Genomic DNA, 17,096 nt, shown 5'->3' with positions numbered 1-17,096 from the left:
GACTTAGCGGATACATCATAGACTATCCTCACTTACGTACGTCTTTTATCTTCGCGCACAACTGGATGATGCGGTAAATAATGTACGTGACCAACTTCGACTGGTATGTCGAGATCGACATCGGAGATTATTCCTCGCGAAGATTGCTCTTCAATGATGCGGTTGCCAAACAACTCACGATTCTTTCTTAGACGTTTTAGAACAGAAGCCAGGCGAGAAACGGCATGGGCATCAGTCATCCGGTAGTAATGCGTGCTGTTCTTTCCAAGGAAGAGAGACTTCACAGCGGCCGTTGTTAACATGAATAGTATCCAAGAATTTCTAATGCACTGTCTTTTCTTGTGTTGACACACCGATAGCTTCTTTCTCCCAGAATTTTTTCACATGTTCCAGCAGCGGGTCGTAAATTCTCTTTTCGGTAACAGTGTCGTCACATGAGGAGGTGTCTAGACGCAAGGTATGGCTTGTGACTAAATGAACACCAGTATCTGAACCTGGTGTTTGGGGAAAAGGACCAGACAACACCCATCCAAGACTCGTCTTCATCGCCATAGGTCCTGATTCCCCCCGTTTCGTGTCTCCCGTGAAGAAAGACCAATAGAAATCATTGCCAATTAAGACATCTACTTCTGAACCACAGTCTTCGGATGGTTGATCTGCAAGTTTCAAGTCTGCCAGATGACTGTATGATTGTTGAACAAACTGTACGGCTTGATTCGTCAAAGGACTGCAGATGAGACGGACGGTATGAGCAATCATCTTAACGCCTGAACTTTGACTCAATCCTCCGACACAGAATTCGACAATGCCATACTCTCTTAAGTCTTCGTTTTCTTGTCCAAACGTTTTGATGAGTAGCTTCTCTTTTCTCTTCGGAAACAGACCCAATTTTTCTTTCGCTCATTCGGAAATCTGGCTCCGGTGGCTGCCACTGTCAAATAGAATGCGCATAGTTACAGCAGAATGAGGTTGATGGATCCGTGACACAAAGGCGTTGGCCGTTTGCAGCAAAATTGACATGTTTGAGTCCACGTACACTGTTGTAGAGGACTTGTTTTCTCGGCGATTTGCTTCATTGACGGTCATTACATTACTTCTTTAAGCGGCATTTTCGGAGTTGACACGACTGCTGTTGGCTTTCTCGCTGATTAACATATGATGTCTTCCTGAGAAATTGCGGCATGCCTTGCCTTGAGAACAATTCCTTGCCAAATGGTTGCGACGTAAACAAATAAAGCAGCGGCTCTCTCATTTCAACAGGTTGGTACATGTCACAGATCCCTAAGACTGATTAATAAGAGCTGAAGAAAGGGTTCTTAGAGGTAGAAGGATCGGTCGGGTTCGTTCCAATCGGCTCGCATCGCTCTCTCGCTTCAATTTCATGGTCAAAGGCGTCAAGTAAAACATCCAAGTCCCATTCTGGTTGATCCACGGTCCTTGAAATTCTCAAGCGCATATTCGGAGGTACTTATTCCATGAGGAGTGGAATCAAAAGCTTCCCATACGATTCAGAGTTTATTCCCAGGACTTGTAAAGCTCGAACGTGAGCTTCAACTCGATCATAAAGAAGGCGTAGACGTCTCAAATGATTGTACACGCTTACAGCTGATACTTTCTCTAATCCCTCTATGTGAGCATTAATGATTACTTGAGGTTGCTCAAATCGTTTCTTTAGAATGGCTCTAGCTGACTCGTAAATTTCTGCTGTAAGCGGTAGCCCTCGACTGGCCCTACTAACAGATTTCTCAAATAATTGAGTTTGTCAACATCTGATAAACCAGGGTTGTCATCGACTGCACTTGCAAATGAGTCCCAGAATGGATTGAAAGAAAATAGGATCAACTTGGAATTTCTCAAGGTTAATCTTCGGCAGTTTTCCCTTTCCGATTCCAAGACTTTCAGTAAACGAATTAGAATTAGAGAGAGGAATTGACTTATCTGTATTTCCGGCCTTTTCCAGTTAATCTGTGTTGAGAGTTCGTCAATTTCCACTATCATTTGATGAATAGATTCTCTGAAGTTTCCAGTATCCTTGATTTCATCTTCGATGTGCTCTTGTGTCATTAAAGCCAGAATTTCGAGAGATCGAACTCTTCAGTGAGTCAATATTCCCGGGTCTCGGCACCATGTAAAAAATCCATTTACGCAAAAAAAGAGACCAGAGTCCACACTCCGTAGAAAATACGTATTAAACTTGTTCAAAGAACCTCAACTTTCAACTAAAATAAAAACTCCGAAAACAAAGGAGTAACAAATTTACGCGAACGAAAGCTAAAAAACAACTAAAACTCCGCGAAAACAAAGCTAAAAGTACGCGAAAAATGTCCACGTCAGTTTTCCAATGTCAAGGTTAAAGTTCTTTGACGTGATTGGCTAATTTATAAAATCACGCGCGCCGCGCGTGAATACAAAAAAAAAACGAATGGGGTAGAGGAAGAGGAAGAGAAAAATTGTAATTTGAGATTTAGAAAAACGAAAGAAATGTTACAGGTGCCACCCTTGGGGTTTTAGGGTATCCTATGAATGACATGTTATACACAGTTACTTAAGGTAGTATGCAAGTACAGCTCTACATTTAGACAAAAATGAAATCGAAAAGGAACAAATTAACAGGGCGAAGGCGGACCGTAAAATGTCTTGCCCTACTAACGACCTCTACTTACAAACTACGATCCCATAAGTCTCCGCGCACCTCGCACCCGCCCCCGGACCTCTAATACGTGCCGGCAAAATATTGATTTGCTTATTAGGATTACCACAAATTACATGGGGACTTTGTTTTCGAACTGAATATAACTTCTGCAGGTTGCATCAGACGCATCTGAGTATACAATTTTCGTTGGTTTGCGCTTTACGGGCCACAAAGGCAAACCGTTGATGGTAGCAAGATTGTCTTTCCAAAAGTTTAATTCATTTATGCATTCAGGCGTTAGAGAGACGAGAGAATTCTAATTGGTGACAGAGGAAACAACAACAAAGGTATTTCTGGTCATGAGCCTTGTTATGTTCCCGACGCAGTTCTCGAGCGAACTAATTTCACCGCACACACTGACGAGCTTCCGAACCTACAAACGAAATGATTACTAATGCGCTATGAAAATCAAGCATTTCATCCCAAAGGCGCCAAATCGAGTATTTTCATCAAAATCAGAGTTGATATCAGGCGTCATTGCTACAATATCACATCCTGTAGTTTGATGCTATCGTAACAGAATGTCCTCTCAACTCTGATGTTTAACCTTCATGATTCTGCCTCCTCTTAGCCACACAAGAAGGAAGTAATGACTAAACCATCTGTAGTAAACATAATTGTAAATTTCAATTCCTGCATCTTTCCCATTTTCCTGGCTCGTCTCCAAACATTTCAATAATTGGCCTTCTCGTATAGGCTGTACGTGGTGTAACTAGTATGCTGTGTGCTTAGCAATGAAAAGCCTCTCTTAGGATGCAAAGTATAGTGAAATGTATTCACGAAATGTGTTAAAATATAAATCTCCGATTTAAAGAAGTCAAATTAACTGAACTTGAACAATAACCATCAATGTGTTGGTTTTTCCTTGAAAACTTAAAAACCAAAGAGATAATTCGTTAAGCAAAGAAAGGTGACTTAAAATTATCTATTACCTGAAAATATATTCTTTACTTTCGACTATTCAGTAATATGTATATATCATTTTGCAGATGTCAACATCAAAATCTGTTTTCACGGGGAATCCCGTACACCATGGAACACGATCCATTTTATGTGCGATCAGGCTAACAATATCCTTTTCCTCAAAGCCTCAAGTTCCAGAAAATCAGTCGTTCTTCACACCTTTACCTCTCAAGGATTTAGCGCTGCAATTTAAACATCAAATTGCTGGCAGGAAATACCTGCCTGGATCTGGTGGAAAGGGCCTCCCGAAATTCCTTTCATCTGCAAGAGAAGGATTCCCATTTGCTTTGCGCGCCGAATCTATTGATCACCTGACCCCTGATAAATGGGGTCAGCTTTGCCGGGAACAGCTTGATAAAGTTCTTCCAAAATACAGCGCTGTCTTATTTCGAAATCTACCCCTGTTTGAGGCGGGAGATTTCGCCAAGTTTGCGGACAACCTCGGCTACAAACCAACGAATTACGAAGGTGGCACCGGAAACAGATACCTAGCAGAAGGTGAAACGGAAGTGTATTTATCCACTAGTGATCCCCCAGATTTTAACATCGAGCTTCATAATGAGATGGCTTGTTCACCAGTTCATCCCAAGAAGGTGATGCGTTTCCATTCACTATTAGACATTTAGACCTTAGAATTTTTAGATGGGTGGTGGATTGGAGGAATCTAGTTGTGGCATGTACCCCCCCATTAGCCTCTGCAATATTCTTATGTTCCCCCTTCCCTTATCGGCAGTAAATTTGCAGTCAATTTTCTATCGTCCATCCTTGATACTCTGTTGGTAACGACTAATGCCCCATCCGTTACCCCTGAAAATCATGTGAGCCCCCCTACACCCCCCCCCCATCCTCTGTTTCTCCCCCTGAGAAAAAAAGAAAAAAACAGACTGTACCCTGAAAGAGAGACAAGTGGCCAAGTGAGTTATTCACGGTTTCGATAAAATGAATCAATTAACCGTAAACTTGAGGTACGCTAATCCTCTTGAACTGGATAATAGTATATCGCATGTCACTTAACAGGATTTGATTAAGTCTCACTTAGAAGTCAAAAGTACTCAATGATACTTTTGAATGGGATAAAACGCAATAACAAAACAGGAGAATTTGGGCTCAGGTATTGGACCCAAACGTTTCCATGTGATCATAAGGTCACGGTGACTCCCAGACAAAACACTCGTAAGTAACTCGTATGTAAGTTTCTGAGCAACTGCGAACCTACCCACCCCTCCCTTAAACCAACGACAATTAACCGATAACAATCTAGAGTTAATTTTGGGTTAGGGGAGGGGTAGGTGCGCAGTTGGTCAGATACTAACATTGATCCGCCAACTCCTTAGTCCTTTATGCTCCCCGGATTAAGAGTTATCATTTCATAACCCTCAGACGAAAAACATTTTCGACACATTTTGAGAGGTTGGCTTTCCCCTCATATGGTAATTTCCTAATAACATATTCTCTTTATAACAGGTCATTTTCTTTTGTCTCACTGAGCCTAACGAAGAATGGGGAGGTGTAACTCCGCTGGTCAGAAATAACGAGGTCTACGATCAGCTTGATCCGGAAGTGGTAAGGATACTGGAAGAAAGACAAATACGCTACACGCGATACCTACCTGACGAGAAACATCATCCCTATGCCTCTTGGCAACAGTCGTTTATGACCAAAGACCCAAAGGTATGTGTTATGTTTCTCTTTCGGTAAAGAGTTAAGAGTGACAGCTAGCCTAGTGGCTCATCTTATCGGATATTATCCCGGCTTCTGCAGCGTTATACGACTAGAAGTATTGCCTTTCCTACTCCCTGGGGTACCAGTCAACTGCAAGCTACCCCCCTCCCTCCCTCCCACAACCTTTCACCGGGTCTCCCTGAAAGTTTGCCGGTAACCATTCACTCTTCTGGATGAACAGAGGCTCCAAGAAAATAAAATACACATTTTTATTTCGACGACAGAATATTGCTCATTCATTGTAACGTAAGACTTACCATTCAACTAAAAAAAAGTAAGTTTCTTATAGTACATCCCTTATATGTCTGGTCCCTAAATGAATATTGTGGTGATATCCTTCAATTTAGACATCTCGTTGTCTTCCTTTTGTGTTTTTGATCCACTTCATTTTTCTCACCTTTTCTATGTTTTTGAAAAACAAACACTGATTGGTATATCATGGACTGGTCCCTCTCATTCATCAGTAGTATTAAACTGCATCAAGAATCATTTCCAATTGAATGCGTTGTTTTTTTTTTGTTTTTTTTTTGGAATGGTAGAAAGTTGAAGAATACTTGAAAAGAGAAAAGTTTCATTATGAGTGGGAGGAAGGCACCGGAAATCTGTATTACTGGTACGTACTTCCACCACTGGCGACTCATCCAGTCACAGGCCGCAAAATTTGGTTCACACAACCAAACGTTCATCACAACACGTACTACAAGGAGTCTCCCATGTTTGATGGCGTGTCTCTCCCCAACCACATGTATCCAACTCACACACTTTATGGCGACGGAGGTGAGATTGACCCGGAAGTGATTGAGCATGTCCGGGCGACAGGCTGGCGAAATGCTGTGGGATTTTCATGGCGGAAGAGAGATGTGTTGGTGCTGGATAATCTTGCTGTTCAACATGGCCGACTGAGCTTTAAAGGAGACAGGCTCCTTTTCGCCTACTTGACCAGTGAATAAATTAGTCTAATCGTCGGAAATGTGAGACGTATGTAGATAAAAACAATTGTGCCCTTAAGAGCTGGGGATAATCAAATCGATATTGTAATCAGTGTCTTCAGTATTGTCTTCGTTGCCTCTCAAGAGTACTGCAAGGTGCATTGATTTTGTTCAGGTAGTGTTAATATGAGACGTTCTCACGAGCCATTGTTCAGAGTCACTTGTGTAAAGGTAATCAAAATAAAGCTTTTAAAACTAGCTTACAGCTAAATTGGCCCCTCACCCGTCAGAAGATGTATTATTGCAAATACATACTTACAACAGAGTGTTCTTGGCGCGTAAATTAAGCAAAAGTCGCGCATGAAACGAAATCACGGCCCTATCCTACTTGTAACCAAACCGAATACAAATGTTGACACCTATGTATAATAATAACACAAATCAGTTAAGTTGTCGTCATAAATGCACGTTTAAGGTTTCTTCTTAATGTTAGAATCAGTTTTTTTATACCCTTTGATACTACGGAAGTCAGTTGAGCGAGACAGCAACAGTAGCCGCCCAGGACTTGGAACCCAACCTATGGTTTTAAGAGCGTATTTTTCAAGTCCCTCTGGTCTGCCTGACGTGCTCTGCAGGTTGAAACACGTAGAAATATAGAGATTATGGTTTCTGATAGGAAACGAGCCCCTTAGTAATTTCAGTATCTAAGATTTGTTCAGTTGGCCAATTTCTTTACAAATCTGGCAAGGTATGTAAACCTTAATCCCTGAACGCACATTTTTTTCGTTGAAATCAAATCTTACATCATCTATTCTGACTACTTTATTTAAACGTGTTCGGTGTTTTAAATTTATGGAAAATATAATGTAGCAAGGCCCTGATTTCTTTTATGATTGGTGTTCAGCCTTTTGTTAATAACCGAAGCTCGCAAGAGAGGTAAACTCCGCGGTTCCGACATTTCTTATTTCCCAATACCTTTGTGTTACATAGATGAATATTGTGGTGGCGTCCTTCAATGCAGCCATCGTTTTATTTATCAGTTATTTTTTTTTAAGGGAACTATGAGCATAACCATAGCCTTCTTGATGTTTTGGAACTAGAAACACTAATTGGTAAGTCACGAACTAACATGAAAAATATTTACCCCTAGGAAGGGTTTTTAACAGGTGGAATTAACCTCTAATATAAATAAGCGTCTATAAACAACGCGAAGCTCGACATTTTCAAAGAGTATAGCAAACAGCTTTGCTGTTACATCCTGCCCTATTCGTTATCAAAGCCAAATCGATCACCATTGCAAGATTAGCTCGAGCCGAATATTAGGCGTTGAGCAGGTAAGTCAGAAGACTCTAATTTTTAGGCAAGTTCTGAAATGAGTTTTGACGAAAAGAGAAGTGCATTCAAGGTTTTTTAGAAAAAGATGATTTCTGATCTATAAAACGAACACAGACTTTTACAGCACAATGTGCATAAAAACATTGATTTAAAGATTGTGTTTTGAATAAAAATTGCACTTTTGATTCCTAAAAAGAAGATTGCAATGTTATTAGTCATTGAAAGGTTGAGTTGTGCTTCAGTCGGTAATACTGAAAAGAGGTTGTATTCTGTGACTTCAGCACATTGTTATTAGCCTCCAAGTCCATCGTGATCGCCTTAAAGGGAGCTTTGAGCATAACGATACTTGTTTTAGAGAAAGTGTATGCGTAATACTCCCGGCTGACAAGGATTTTTAAGGTTTCTTAGATTTGTACGCACGTTTTCGCTTTTATAGATGCAATGTGGTTTGCCTAATTCATTGGTCCAGTTGTCAGACTCTAGAGTTTCACCTTCATTTTTTTTCTTAACTACGATTCACTTTATTGCATCTCCATAGATTAAAATGGCAAGAAGATAGAAACCAGACCCCCCAAACGTTTCGTTGTCCCAATATCCGCAGAAAATATGCGCTTTCTATTAAGCAATGCTCATTTCCCTAGGTTGAATTGGAAAAAGACGTGACGCACATGGATACAATGGTTATTGTTGCGACAAGTAGCGGCAAAATTCCACACAGGTAAGGATGCTTGACATTAATTTGAGAAAAATATTCCCTTGTTCCTCTTACTGCTTTCATTCTCTTGGCCTGTGAGGTTCTAAAAAAGTTCTCAAAATGACACAAAATAAACAGAGCGAGACGAGTACCTATCTATCATTTAACTTTGACCAGCATAGCTGATTAAGTGAGCTCAAATATATGAAGTCAACTTTTATACGAACCATTATAACATGATGTTAACTGCAAAACATATCTTCTAGATATGCCTTACCATCTGCGTACAATAATTGTTCCCCATGGGCCTGGGACTGGTGGCTCAGTCATGGCCAGAATGACGTTATAATAAAAGGAGAGGAGACTGCGCATCAGCAAACAACGAAAACCGTTGACCAAGAGCAGGCCTCCAAAGGCCGCTCCGAAAATAAACACTTGGGTCAAAACTGAACGTAGTTTTATCCCGAGAGAGCTACACTGGCTTGGTATCTTTATTTAGGCTGAGAAGTTTTTCAAACAGGGCGAATTCTTTGTCTGTTGTTGACGGGCCATCTTGCCGCTTTCACAGCTCAAATGCACTGTATAGACGGGTTTTAATGTATAACCATTCCGTGATACTAATGCAGTGCTCAAAACATCAAAAGCACTGAATTTAGGCTTTGCTCTCGCTTCTTTCTTAGATATACTTGCAACTTCAATGATCTTCTATAATTCATCTTTGTCCGATCGATATCCTCATCAAGCTAACCCACACACGTAGTTTCTATTTGGTTATCTATCTTTGCTACACTACTTACGGTTAAACAACTGTTTAGATATTGATTAAATGTCGGAAGTTATCTTGTTCTGAAAACATGATATCTTATATCTTCGTTAGTGAAGAAAACGATGTCGTCGTAGTAACTGAGGGTGAAATCACGGCGGTTTTATTAAATTTAAAACGAAGGGTTTTTGTTAATTTACGAACTTTAGTAAGGTTGAAATAAAACTGTTTTTGTGCAGAAAACAATTTTTTGTTATGAGAACTTGCTTTATCCCCAAGTTGGAAGTTTAAGAAGCTTCTCTAGGCGCTGAGTTCTTTGATTTAAATGTGTAATTAGATGCGGAAGGTTTCAAGAGTCTTAACCTGTCGTTTCAGTTCTTCTTTATTCTCTGTGTCGTCTGGTCAACCAACCACTACTAATAACAGGAAGGGTAAAGTTGTGGCACAACGGTTGACGCGCTGGACTTGGGTCTGAGAAGCCTGAATTTGGAATTAGCCGGACTATTGTTTTATGTTCTTTAGGCTAAAAAACCCCATGCGCGGACTTGCAGACATATGAATCTTAAGACTTGAAACGGAAAGCTCGGTCAAGGTTATCCAAATCTCGATCAGACCCAAGTGTAGTATATGATGTAACGTTTCGTTTCAGCTGCACGCAACAGCTGTGCTCTTTAATTCGTTGTCGACTGACCGCCCGACCTTCAACTTAATCCTTTTCCAATGAAAGCGCGTGTGCGATTTGACGAAAGCGTGACTTTGCTATTGATGATATGGCGAAACATGAAAGTATACGTCATAGGCCATTTAAGGTATGATTATTTTCAGCATATTCACGATTCCTGAGGCAGCCATCTTCAATATTCACCACCACGTTGACGGATTCTCGTATCATATCGAGCCAGTGCTTGTTGAAAATGCTTTCAGCGAAGGTTTTTCTTCTTGTATTTACTTTTTTTGCAACTGGTAAGTTTTTACAAAACATGGTGTGATGCTGTTCTTCAAAATATGACACTGCGTTGATTGTATATTCCGGGTGTTCAACAAGTAGTCTGTGTTGTCTCGTAAGATTGATATTAGCCATAACGTCGAGTTGGGGGCGATTCCATCGTTATTTTCGACAGAATTCACATGAACTGATTTAACGCTTTTTCTAAAAGCCCCCCTAATTTCAAACTTATGGTGTTTTCGATCTTCAAAGACGCCGCAATCCTTAACCCAGGTTACTGTTTTATTCCGAACCATAAACATTCATGTCCCAAAGATTGTTCCCTGTAACTAAGGTATGAGCCTGCTTGTTTCTCATTGGCACGAAACCATGAATCATCGAAACCTGTAACACTTACCTCCCAGAGCTGGAGATTGTTTCGTGTAACCTCGTACAGCATCTGGAACCAGCAGTATTTGAAACCAACAGCATTTGGAACCAGCAGCATTTGGAATCAGTCCAGAAATAGTTAAAGGAGCTACATCAATGCAAAATCCCAGATTCCATGTTGCCGTGCGTCTGAACAGTAATAGATCACAGATGACATCAAAATGTGGTGCAGCTGAGAACGAATGAAAAAGTGGGGCTCGGAAAAACTTGTTACGAACATAAAAACAGGGCTCGGAAAAATACCACGCAACTCGCCGATATCCGCGCATATTGTATATGTTATCACCAGATTAGGTGTATGTCTTCCACTCATTGCGTGATTTTCGACAAGCCGATACTAAGGAACGTCTGCGGGGACTAAATTTTGCCTCCTCTTAGAAGTTTTTTTTTTCTGTTCAAATTAACTTTTGCTTCATTTCGTTTTAGTTTGTTTTAGTGTAAAAGAAGCATCGGTCTTGTCAAATACACCCGAACAATTGGTTTACGTATTTGGATCCGAGGGCGTCGACATCATAGACCCGAAGAGCAAAGAAGTGTTGCACAAGATCACTGACGGTATCTGCACTAAGTCAAACAATCGTTTTTCCAAGTAAGGCTGTAAACCCTTAAACATGTTAAAAGGATAATTCTATAGAAATATCCCGATTTTACCAATAATATCCCACACGGTCAAACAGGCACACCAGCAAGTAAAAAAAATTGATGAACAGGCCGACCATCCGAGCTACAGACATATAGGCCGATCGATTCATTGACCTGGCTCGGGTTGTTCAAAGCTGGGTAAAGGTAACCCAGGTTTAGTGCGAAATTTGATTTCAGATCCGAAAGCTTTAAGAGAAAGTTCAATTTAAATCTTTTTGCTTGCAATTTCATCATTGGATTTTCTAAAGAGAACTGTGAAAATTTTCCCTAAAAGACTTTTGAACAAAGAAATAAAGAAACCTGAATTAAAATTTAAATTTTCCCTAAAAGACTTTTGAACAAAGAAATAAAGAAACCTGAATTAAAATTTAACCCTGGGTTAGGGCTAATCGGTCTTTGAAAAATTGGGCCAAGACCGACATTTCTGACAGACAGACTGACAAACAGACAGAAATCCGTACAGACAATTCGACCAAACGACTGAGCGTTAAGTGGTACGAATTTTCCCCGACGTAGACACACTGCTTTTCAATAACGATTCCGTTTGCTCGTTATTCTAGGAAAAATTGTTCTTTTGGAGGAGTTATTTCTGTTAAGGATGAACTGATTTTCTTCAGCGACAGTCCTGGGAATCGAGTTCATGTTATTGATGTGGAAAAACAAGAGGTGCGATTAGGAATAACAATTCATTAGCATAATGACATATCTGGGGCGCTTTTGTATATTGCTCACCAAGAAAAATAAAAAGAGAAAAATCCACCAGCCTGATTAAATGACATACCTTAGCTTTAAGTCATACACTTCCTGAATATTTCTCAGTATTTTCCCCTTTTTTTGCGCTTTATTATTGCAAAGCAAAGTTTGGTTTTTTTTTATAACTGACATTTTCAAACAATTAGGTAATGTGCATGGTCTGTAAGCCCCGCTCACCAGAGGGGAAGAAAGATTTGTTGCAACTATGCGTTCCTTTCAAGATCTTAAAATATCTAAAGATGTACTTAAGAGATATCCTTGCCTTTGAAGGTGAAAGAGACAATTAAAACTGGGGGATATCCTTATGACTTGTACTACCTTCCCTGGTTAGAGGAGGTCTGGGTTCACGCCTGGACGAGCTCTACGTTTGACGTCATCAGTACCGCGGGAAGTCTTAGGAAGACACATACCGCCATTAAAGCGCATGTGCAACCGGGTAAGTACCACAAAGACGTAGATATAAAATCGTAAAAAACAATATGAAATAATGTTCTCTTGTATCAAATCATTGTTAATTAATGAACACAACGGCATTTTCATCGTTTTTTCTTTCTTTTTTTCCTGATGATTACAGAATTTAAAAAGTACATCACAATAGATAGTTCTAAGTCTAACCATGTAAAGAGATCCATCCCATCCAATAAGAGATGCTTGGACCCAAATCCCATAATGCTTCAGAAACCTCTATGAGCTCTTGCAGGACAAGCTACCAAGCTCTTGCGGATTCAACTGATCGTGACCCAGTTCTTTCCTATTATTAGGGACTTAAAGAAAATCACGACAGCGATGGCAGTGAGAACCTGGCAAAAAAGCTAATGAGTAGAAAAATAGCACACAGAGTTTGTACATTTCTTTACGTCCTCTTGGCAAGGAAATTTCGACAGCAATTAAGTCTCGTTTTTACTTTGAAATTATCACTACATCCACATGTTATGCTGCAAGGAAGATATCGCACCATCAGAAACGGTTAACGCATCGAGCTACCGGGAAAACTCTAAGGGGATGAAAGAAGGTCCGTTTTTTCGGAAACTTTTTCTTACACGTTGCTATAGTGAAATGTTACACTCTCCATTAAATCGTTCTTCACTCATTCTTATAGGCTGGACACATGGTTACATGTACGCCGACCAGCAAATAGCGGATGGAAACTTAGGCTACGTAACACATATGTTCAACCCAGGTATTCATCAACTCGACTTGTCATCTAAGACATACAAAGACTTCGTGAATGTATCAAACTATGGCTGTAGAGGAACTTTCAACTTTGCGTACAGCCCGGTCAACAAGCACGGCTTTTTTGACTGCAGGGGATCCAAGACACTCCTGGAGCTTGACATAGCTACTGATCAAGTTGTCCGAAGCTATAATTTCACAGGACGTCCCTACGCTTCTAAATACGGCCGGTACATTGTAACCCTTTACAAATCCGTCAACGAATCAATCAACATGCTCCTCACCAGTGAAGTGGTCATTCTTGTCGTTTCTGGTAAGGACAGCGCTCCAATTCAAAAATCCACTGTGAAAATCCCCGGAGGTGTCAGTCGACTAGTGTTCGACCCCAAGATTCTCTCTGTTGCTTACATCAGCCTCGTGTACCTTGATAAGATTGCAGTGTTGGATCTGGATTCTCTTCGAGTGAGCTACATTGATGGGGTCGGTAGTGTGCTGACGGCACCTGGTATGCATTCTGTGAGCCGTTCTCTGGTCGTAGCAGGGCCTTGGATGGTAACACCAGCTACAGCTAATAATTCCGTCGCCGTAATCAACATAGCCAACCGTGAGCTAGAGGGCATGGTGCAAGGGGTCGTCCAAGGCTTGCGCATGATTGCCGTGCGTCAAAAAATTCCTGGTCCTTTAAACGCTGCAGAGTTTATTTATTTTTCACCTCTTAAGCTGATTATTACCTTACTATTTGCTTTACAAGTAACCGTTGGGTAAACCAACAATTTTTCATAACACCTTGGTAGTATTATGAAGGCCCGATCGACCAAACGCACACAACATTTCAATGCAACATCTTGCAACATTGTAGGATCGTGTTATTGGATATTGTGAAGGAACTGGCTAGCGCACGCAGCATCTTGCAACATCCAAAAATGTTGCAACAAAAATTAGACCATTTTAAGCTTTATCCAACACCAAATTGCTCCATGTTGCTACAGGGTGGCCGAACTCATGCAACACATTGCACATAACAAAGTTGCAAAATGTTGCGTTGAGATGTTGCGTGCATTTGACCTTGCCTTTAATGGATAGAAACCGCAGAAACCGCTGTCAGTTTAACGACAGAAAAGTGCACTTCGTAAAGATTTTTTTTGCTTACTACTAGAATTGATTGAATCGCCTCGTTCTCGACTGACTTGAAGAGAACCAGTGAAACGAGTGTGAAAAGAAAAAAGGGAACAGCACATTGAACTGGTCAGAGCAGGTGTACACTTGACGATTTATACGAGACTGACGAACTACATCCAAAATTTCCATGAACTCCACTGGGTTAAACCGTCTTTAGACAAGTCAATGATGGGGCATAGTAGAATCAGAAAAAAAACCTGACCCATATTATCGGATCAATGTCAGTATCTGGGCAACTGCGCACCTACTCCTCCCACAACCTTAGAACAATCAACTGATAACAAGTCATGGTTATTGTTGAGTTAGGGGAGGGGCAAGTATTCAGTTGCTTAGATAATGGCATTAATCCATATTACCAATAGACTTGATACTTATGTTAATAAATGTTAGTGTCAGTTAAAAACGAGTCCTTAATAAACTTACTTTTCTGTTCTTTGAGATGTGAATTATTCTGAGCACACGATAAGCCCACTCTTCCTTAAAATGTTTGAATTATTCCAAGAGTAACCCCTCTGGAAATGTAATTCTGTGCATCAACAAAGTTTTGGTCGAAAAAGAAGTGTTTGTAGTATTCGTAATGTTATGTACGAATTGCTTCCGATTGTAATACAGGTCAAGGGAGTCACAAATCTGCCTGAAGCACTCTTCGATTGATTTTCGTAAAACCAAAACCAAACGGACAGCTTTTGCAAACAAGGAATTAATGTACTTAGCAGAAAGCGGCTCACTCAAGCTTTAAACTGTTGAGGGTGAAGTGGAATTTTGCAATGAGTAAGTGCATTACAAAATGGAAATGCTGGAAATGAAATAAGGTTTCTTAAATTTGTATGCATGTTTTCGCTTTTATAGATGCAATGGGGTTTGCCTAGTTTCATTGGTCCATTGGTCAGACTCAAGAATTTCACTGTTTTTTTTTTTAATTACGAATTCATTTTATTGCATCTCCATAGATTAAAATGGCAAGAAGATAGAAACCAGACCCCCTGAACGTTTCGTTGCCGCAATATCCGCAGTAAATATCCGCTTTCTATTAAGCAATGCTAGTTTCCCTAGGTTAGATTGGAAAAGACGTGACGTACATGGATACAATGATTATTGTGACGACAAGTAACGGCAGAATTCCATACAGGTAAGGATGCTTGACAGTAATTTGATTTCCCTTGTTCTATTTACCGCTTTCATTCTCTTGGCCTGTGATGTTCTAAAAAAGTACTCAAAATGAGCCAAAATAAACAGAGCGAGACGAGTACTTACCAATCCCTTAACTTTGATCAACGTATCTAACTCAAATAAATGAAGTCAATTTTTGCACAAACCAGTAATAACATGATGTTAACTGCAAAATATATCTTCTAGATATGCCTTGCCATCTGCGTATAATAATTCTTCTCCATGGGTCTGGGACTGGTAGCTTAACCATGACCGGAATGACGTTATCATAAAAGGAGAGTAGACTGCGCGCCGGCAAACAACGAATACCGCTGACCAAGTGCAGGCTTCTAGAGGCCGCTCTGAAAATAAACGTTTGAGTCAAAACTGAACGTTGTTTTATTCCGAGAGAGCCACACTAGCTTGGTATCTTTATTTAGGGTGAGATCTGAGAAGTTTTTCCAACAGGGAGAATTCTTTGTCTGTTGTCATGGGCCGTTGTATCAGTGTTATCATGCCACTTTCACAGCTTTAGTGCACTGTATAAACGAGTTTTAACATATAAACATTCCGTGATACTGATGCAGTGCTCTAAACAACAGAAGCACTGAATTTAGGCTTTGCTCTCACTTCTTTCTTTGATACTTTTGCAACTTCAATGATCTTTTATAATTCATCTTCGTCCGATCGATATCCTTATATCAGCTTAACCCACACACGTAGTTTCTATTCGTTTATCTATCTTTGCTACACTTTCGGTTAAACAACTGTTCAGATATTGATAAAATATCAAAAGTTATCTTGTTCCGAAAACATGATATCTTATATCTTCCTTATAGAAGAAAACGATGTCTTCGTGATAACTGAGTGTAAAATCAGGGCGCTTTTATTTAAAACGAAGGGTTTTTGTTAATTTACGAACTTTAGTAAAGTTGAAATAAAACTTTTTTTGGGCGGAAAATACCGTTTTTGTTATGAAAATTTGCTTTATTTCCATGTTGGAAGTTTAAGAAGCTTCTTTGTGCTGAGTTCTTTGATTTAAATATGTAATTAGATGCGAAAGGTATCAAGAGTCTACACGTGTCGTTTCAGTTCTTCTTCATTCTCTGTTTCATCTGATCAGCCAACCACTAGTAATGACAAGAAGGGGAAAACGGTTAACGCGCTGGACTCGGGTCCGAGAGGCCCGAATTCGGAACAGTTGGCCGAACTACTGTTTTATGTCCTCTATTTAGACACCTTAATCTAAAAACTACATATGCGGATGCGGACTCGCAGACATATCAATCTTAAAACTTGCGTAAGGGCTACAAAAACAACAACAACAACACGACTACTTTAAGAGATTTTCTTCAGGTTCAAAGAAGTCGACAACTAGAAAAGACAGGTAAAACCAGGAAACTCCCTCTATCAGACTTAGAAAATGAGGGAACTTTCAAAAACCTTTAGCCTTGACTAAAAGAAACACTTTTCAATAACATTGAAGTTGAAGATGAGTAGTTGTCCCAAAATTTCAAGTGCTTTTGACAATATTTTTAAATATGCTCATTTTTATCCAACCTACTGAAAGTTCGGTCGAGCTTGTCAAAATTTCTATAAGACCCAAGTATAGCATATGATGTAATGTTTCGTTTTTAGCCGCACGAAGCAACAAAATAACAAGAATTTCTCTTCATTACAAAAGGGCTTTTGTGGCTTATCTATCCCATGTAAGTTGTGCTCTGTAA

At 40.0% G+C, this 17,096-nt stretch overlaps 2 protein-coding genes and 1 long non-coding RNA gene across 3 annotated transcripts; all 3 read left to right on the top strand.

Annotated features, from left to right (window-relative positions):
- Positions 1-3,681: 3,681 nt before the first annotated feature.
- LOC131771219 (dapdiamide synthesis protein DdaC-like) lies at positions 3,682-6,390 on the top strand. The gene is made up of 3 exons (XM_059086990.2): positions 3,682-4,248; positions 5,120-5,326; positions 5,917-6,390. The coding sequence occupies exons 1-3, from the start codon at positions 3,682-3,684 to the stop codon at positions 6,325-6,327; spliced, it is 1,185 nt and encodes a 394-aa protein (XP_058942973.2). The 3' UTR covers positions 6,328-6,390.
- A 1,159-nt stretch (positions 6,391-7,549) lies between these two features.
- On the top strand, positions 7,550-9,328 carry LOC131771316 (uncharacterized). Its single transcript, XR_009339180.2, has 3 exons — positions 7,550-7,640; positions 8,283-8,359; positions 8,602-9,328. It is a non-coding gene; the product is annotated as an uncharacterized lncRNA (long non-coding RNA).
- A 604-nt stretch (positions 9,329-9,932) lies between these two features.
- On the top strand, positions 9,933-14,652 carry LOC131771274 (follistatin-related protein 5-like). The gene is made up of 5 exons (XM_059087047.2): positions 9,933-10,061; positions 10,900-11,062; positions 11,676-11,781; positions 12,139-12,304; positions 12,968-14,652. The coding sequence occupies exons 1-5, from the start codon at positions 10,013-10,015 to the stop codon at positions 13,804-13,806; spliced, it is 1,323 nt and encodes a 440-aa protein (XP_058943030.2). The 5' UTR covers positions 9,933-10,012; the 3' UTR covers positions 13,807-14,652.
- The last annotated feature ends 2,444 nt before the right edge of the window (positions 14,653-17,096 follow it).

Source organism: Pocillopora verrucosa, chromosome 2 (assembly GCF_036669915.1).
Source record: "Pocillopora verrucosa isolate sample1 chromosome 2, ASM3666991v2, whole genome shotgun sequence".
Taxonomy (NCBI): Eukaryota; Metazoa; Cnidaria; class Anthozoa; order Scleractinia; family Pocilloporidae; genus Pocillopora; species Pocillopora verrucosa.
The sequence above is the reverse complement of the archived record's forward strand: the minus strand, read 5'-3'. Positions and strand labels throughout refer to the sequence as shown.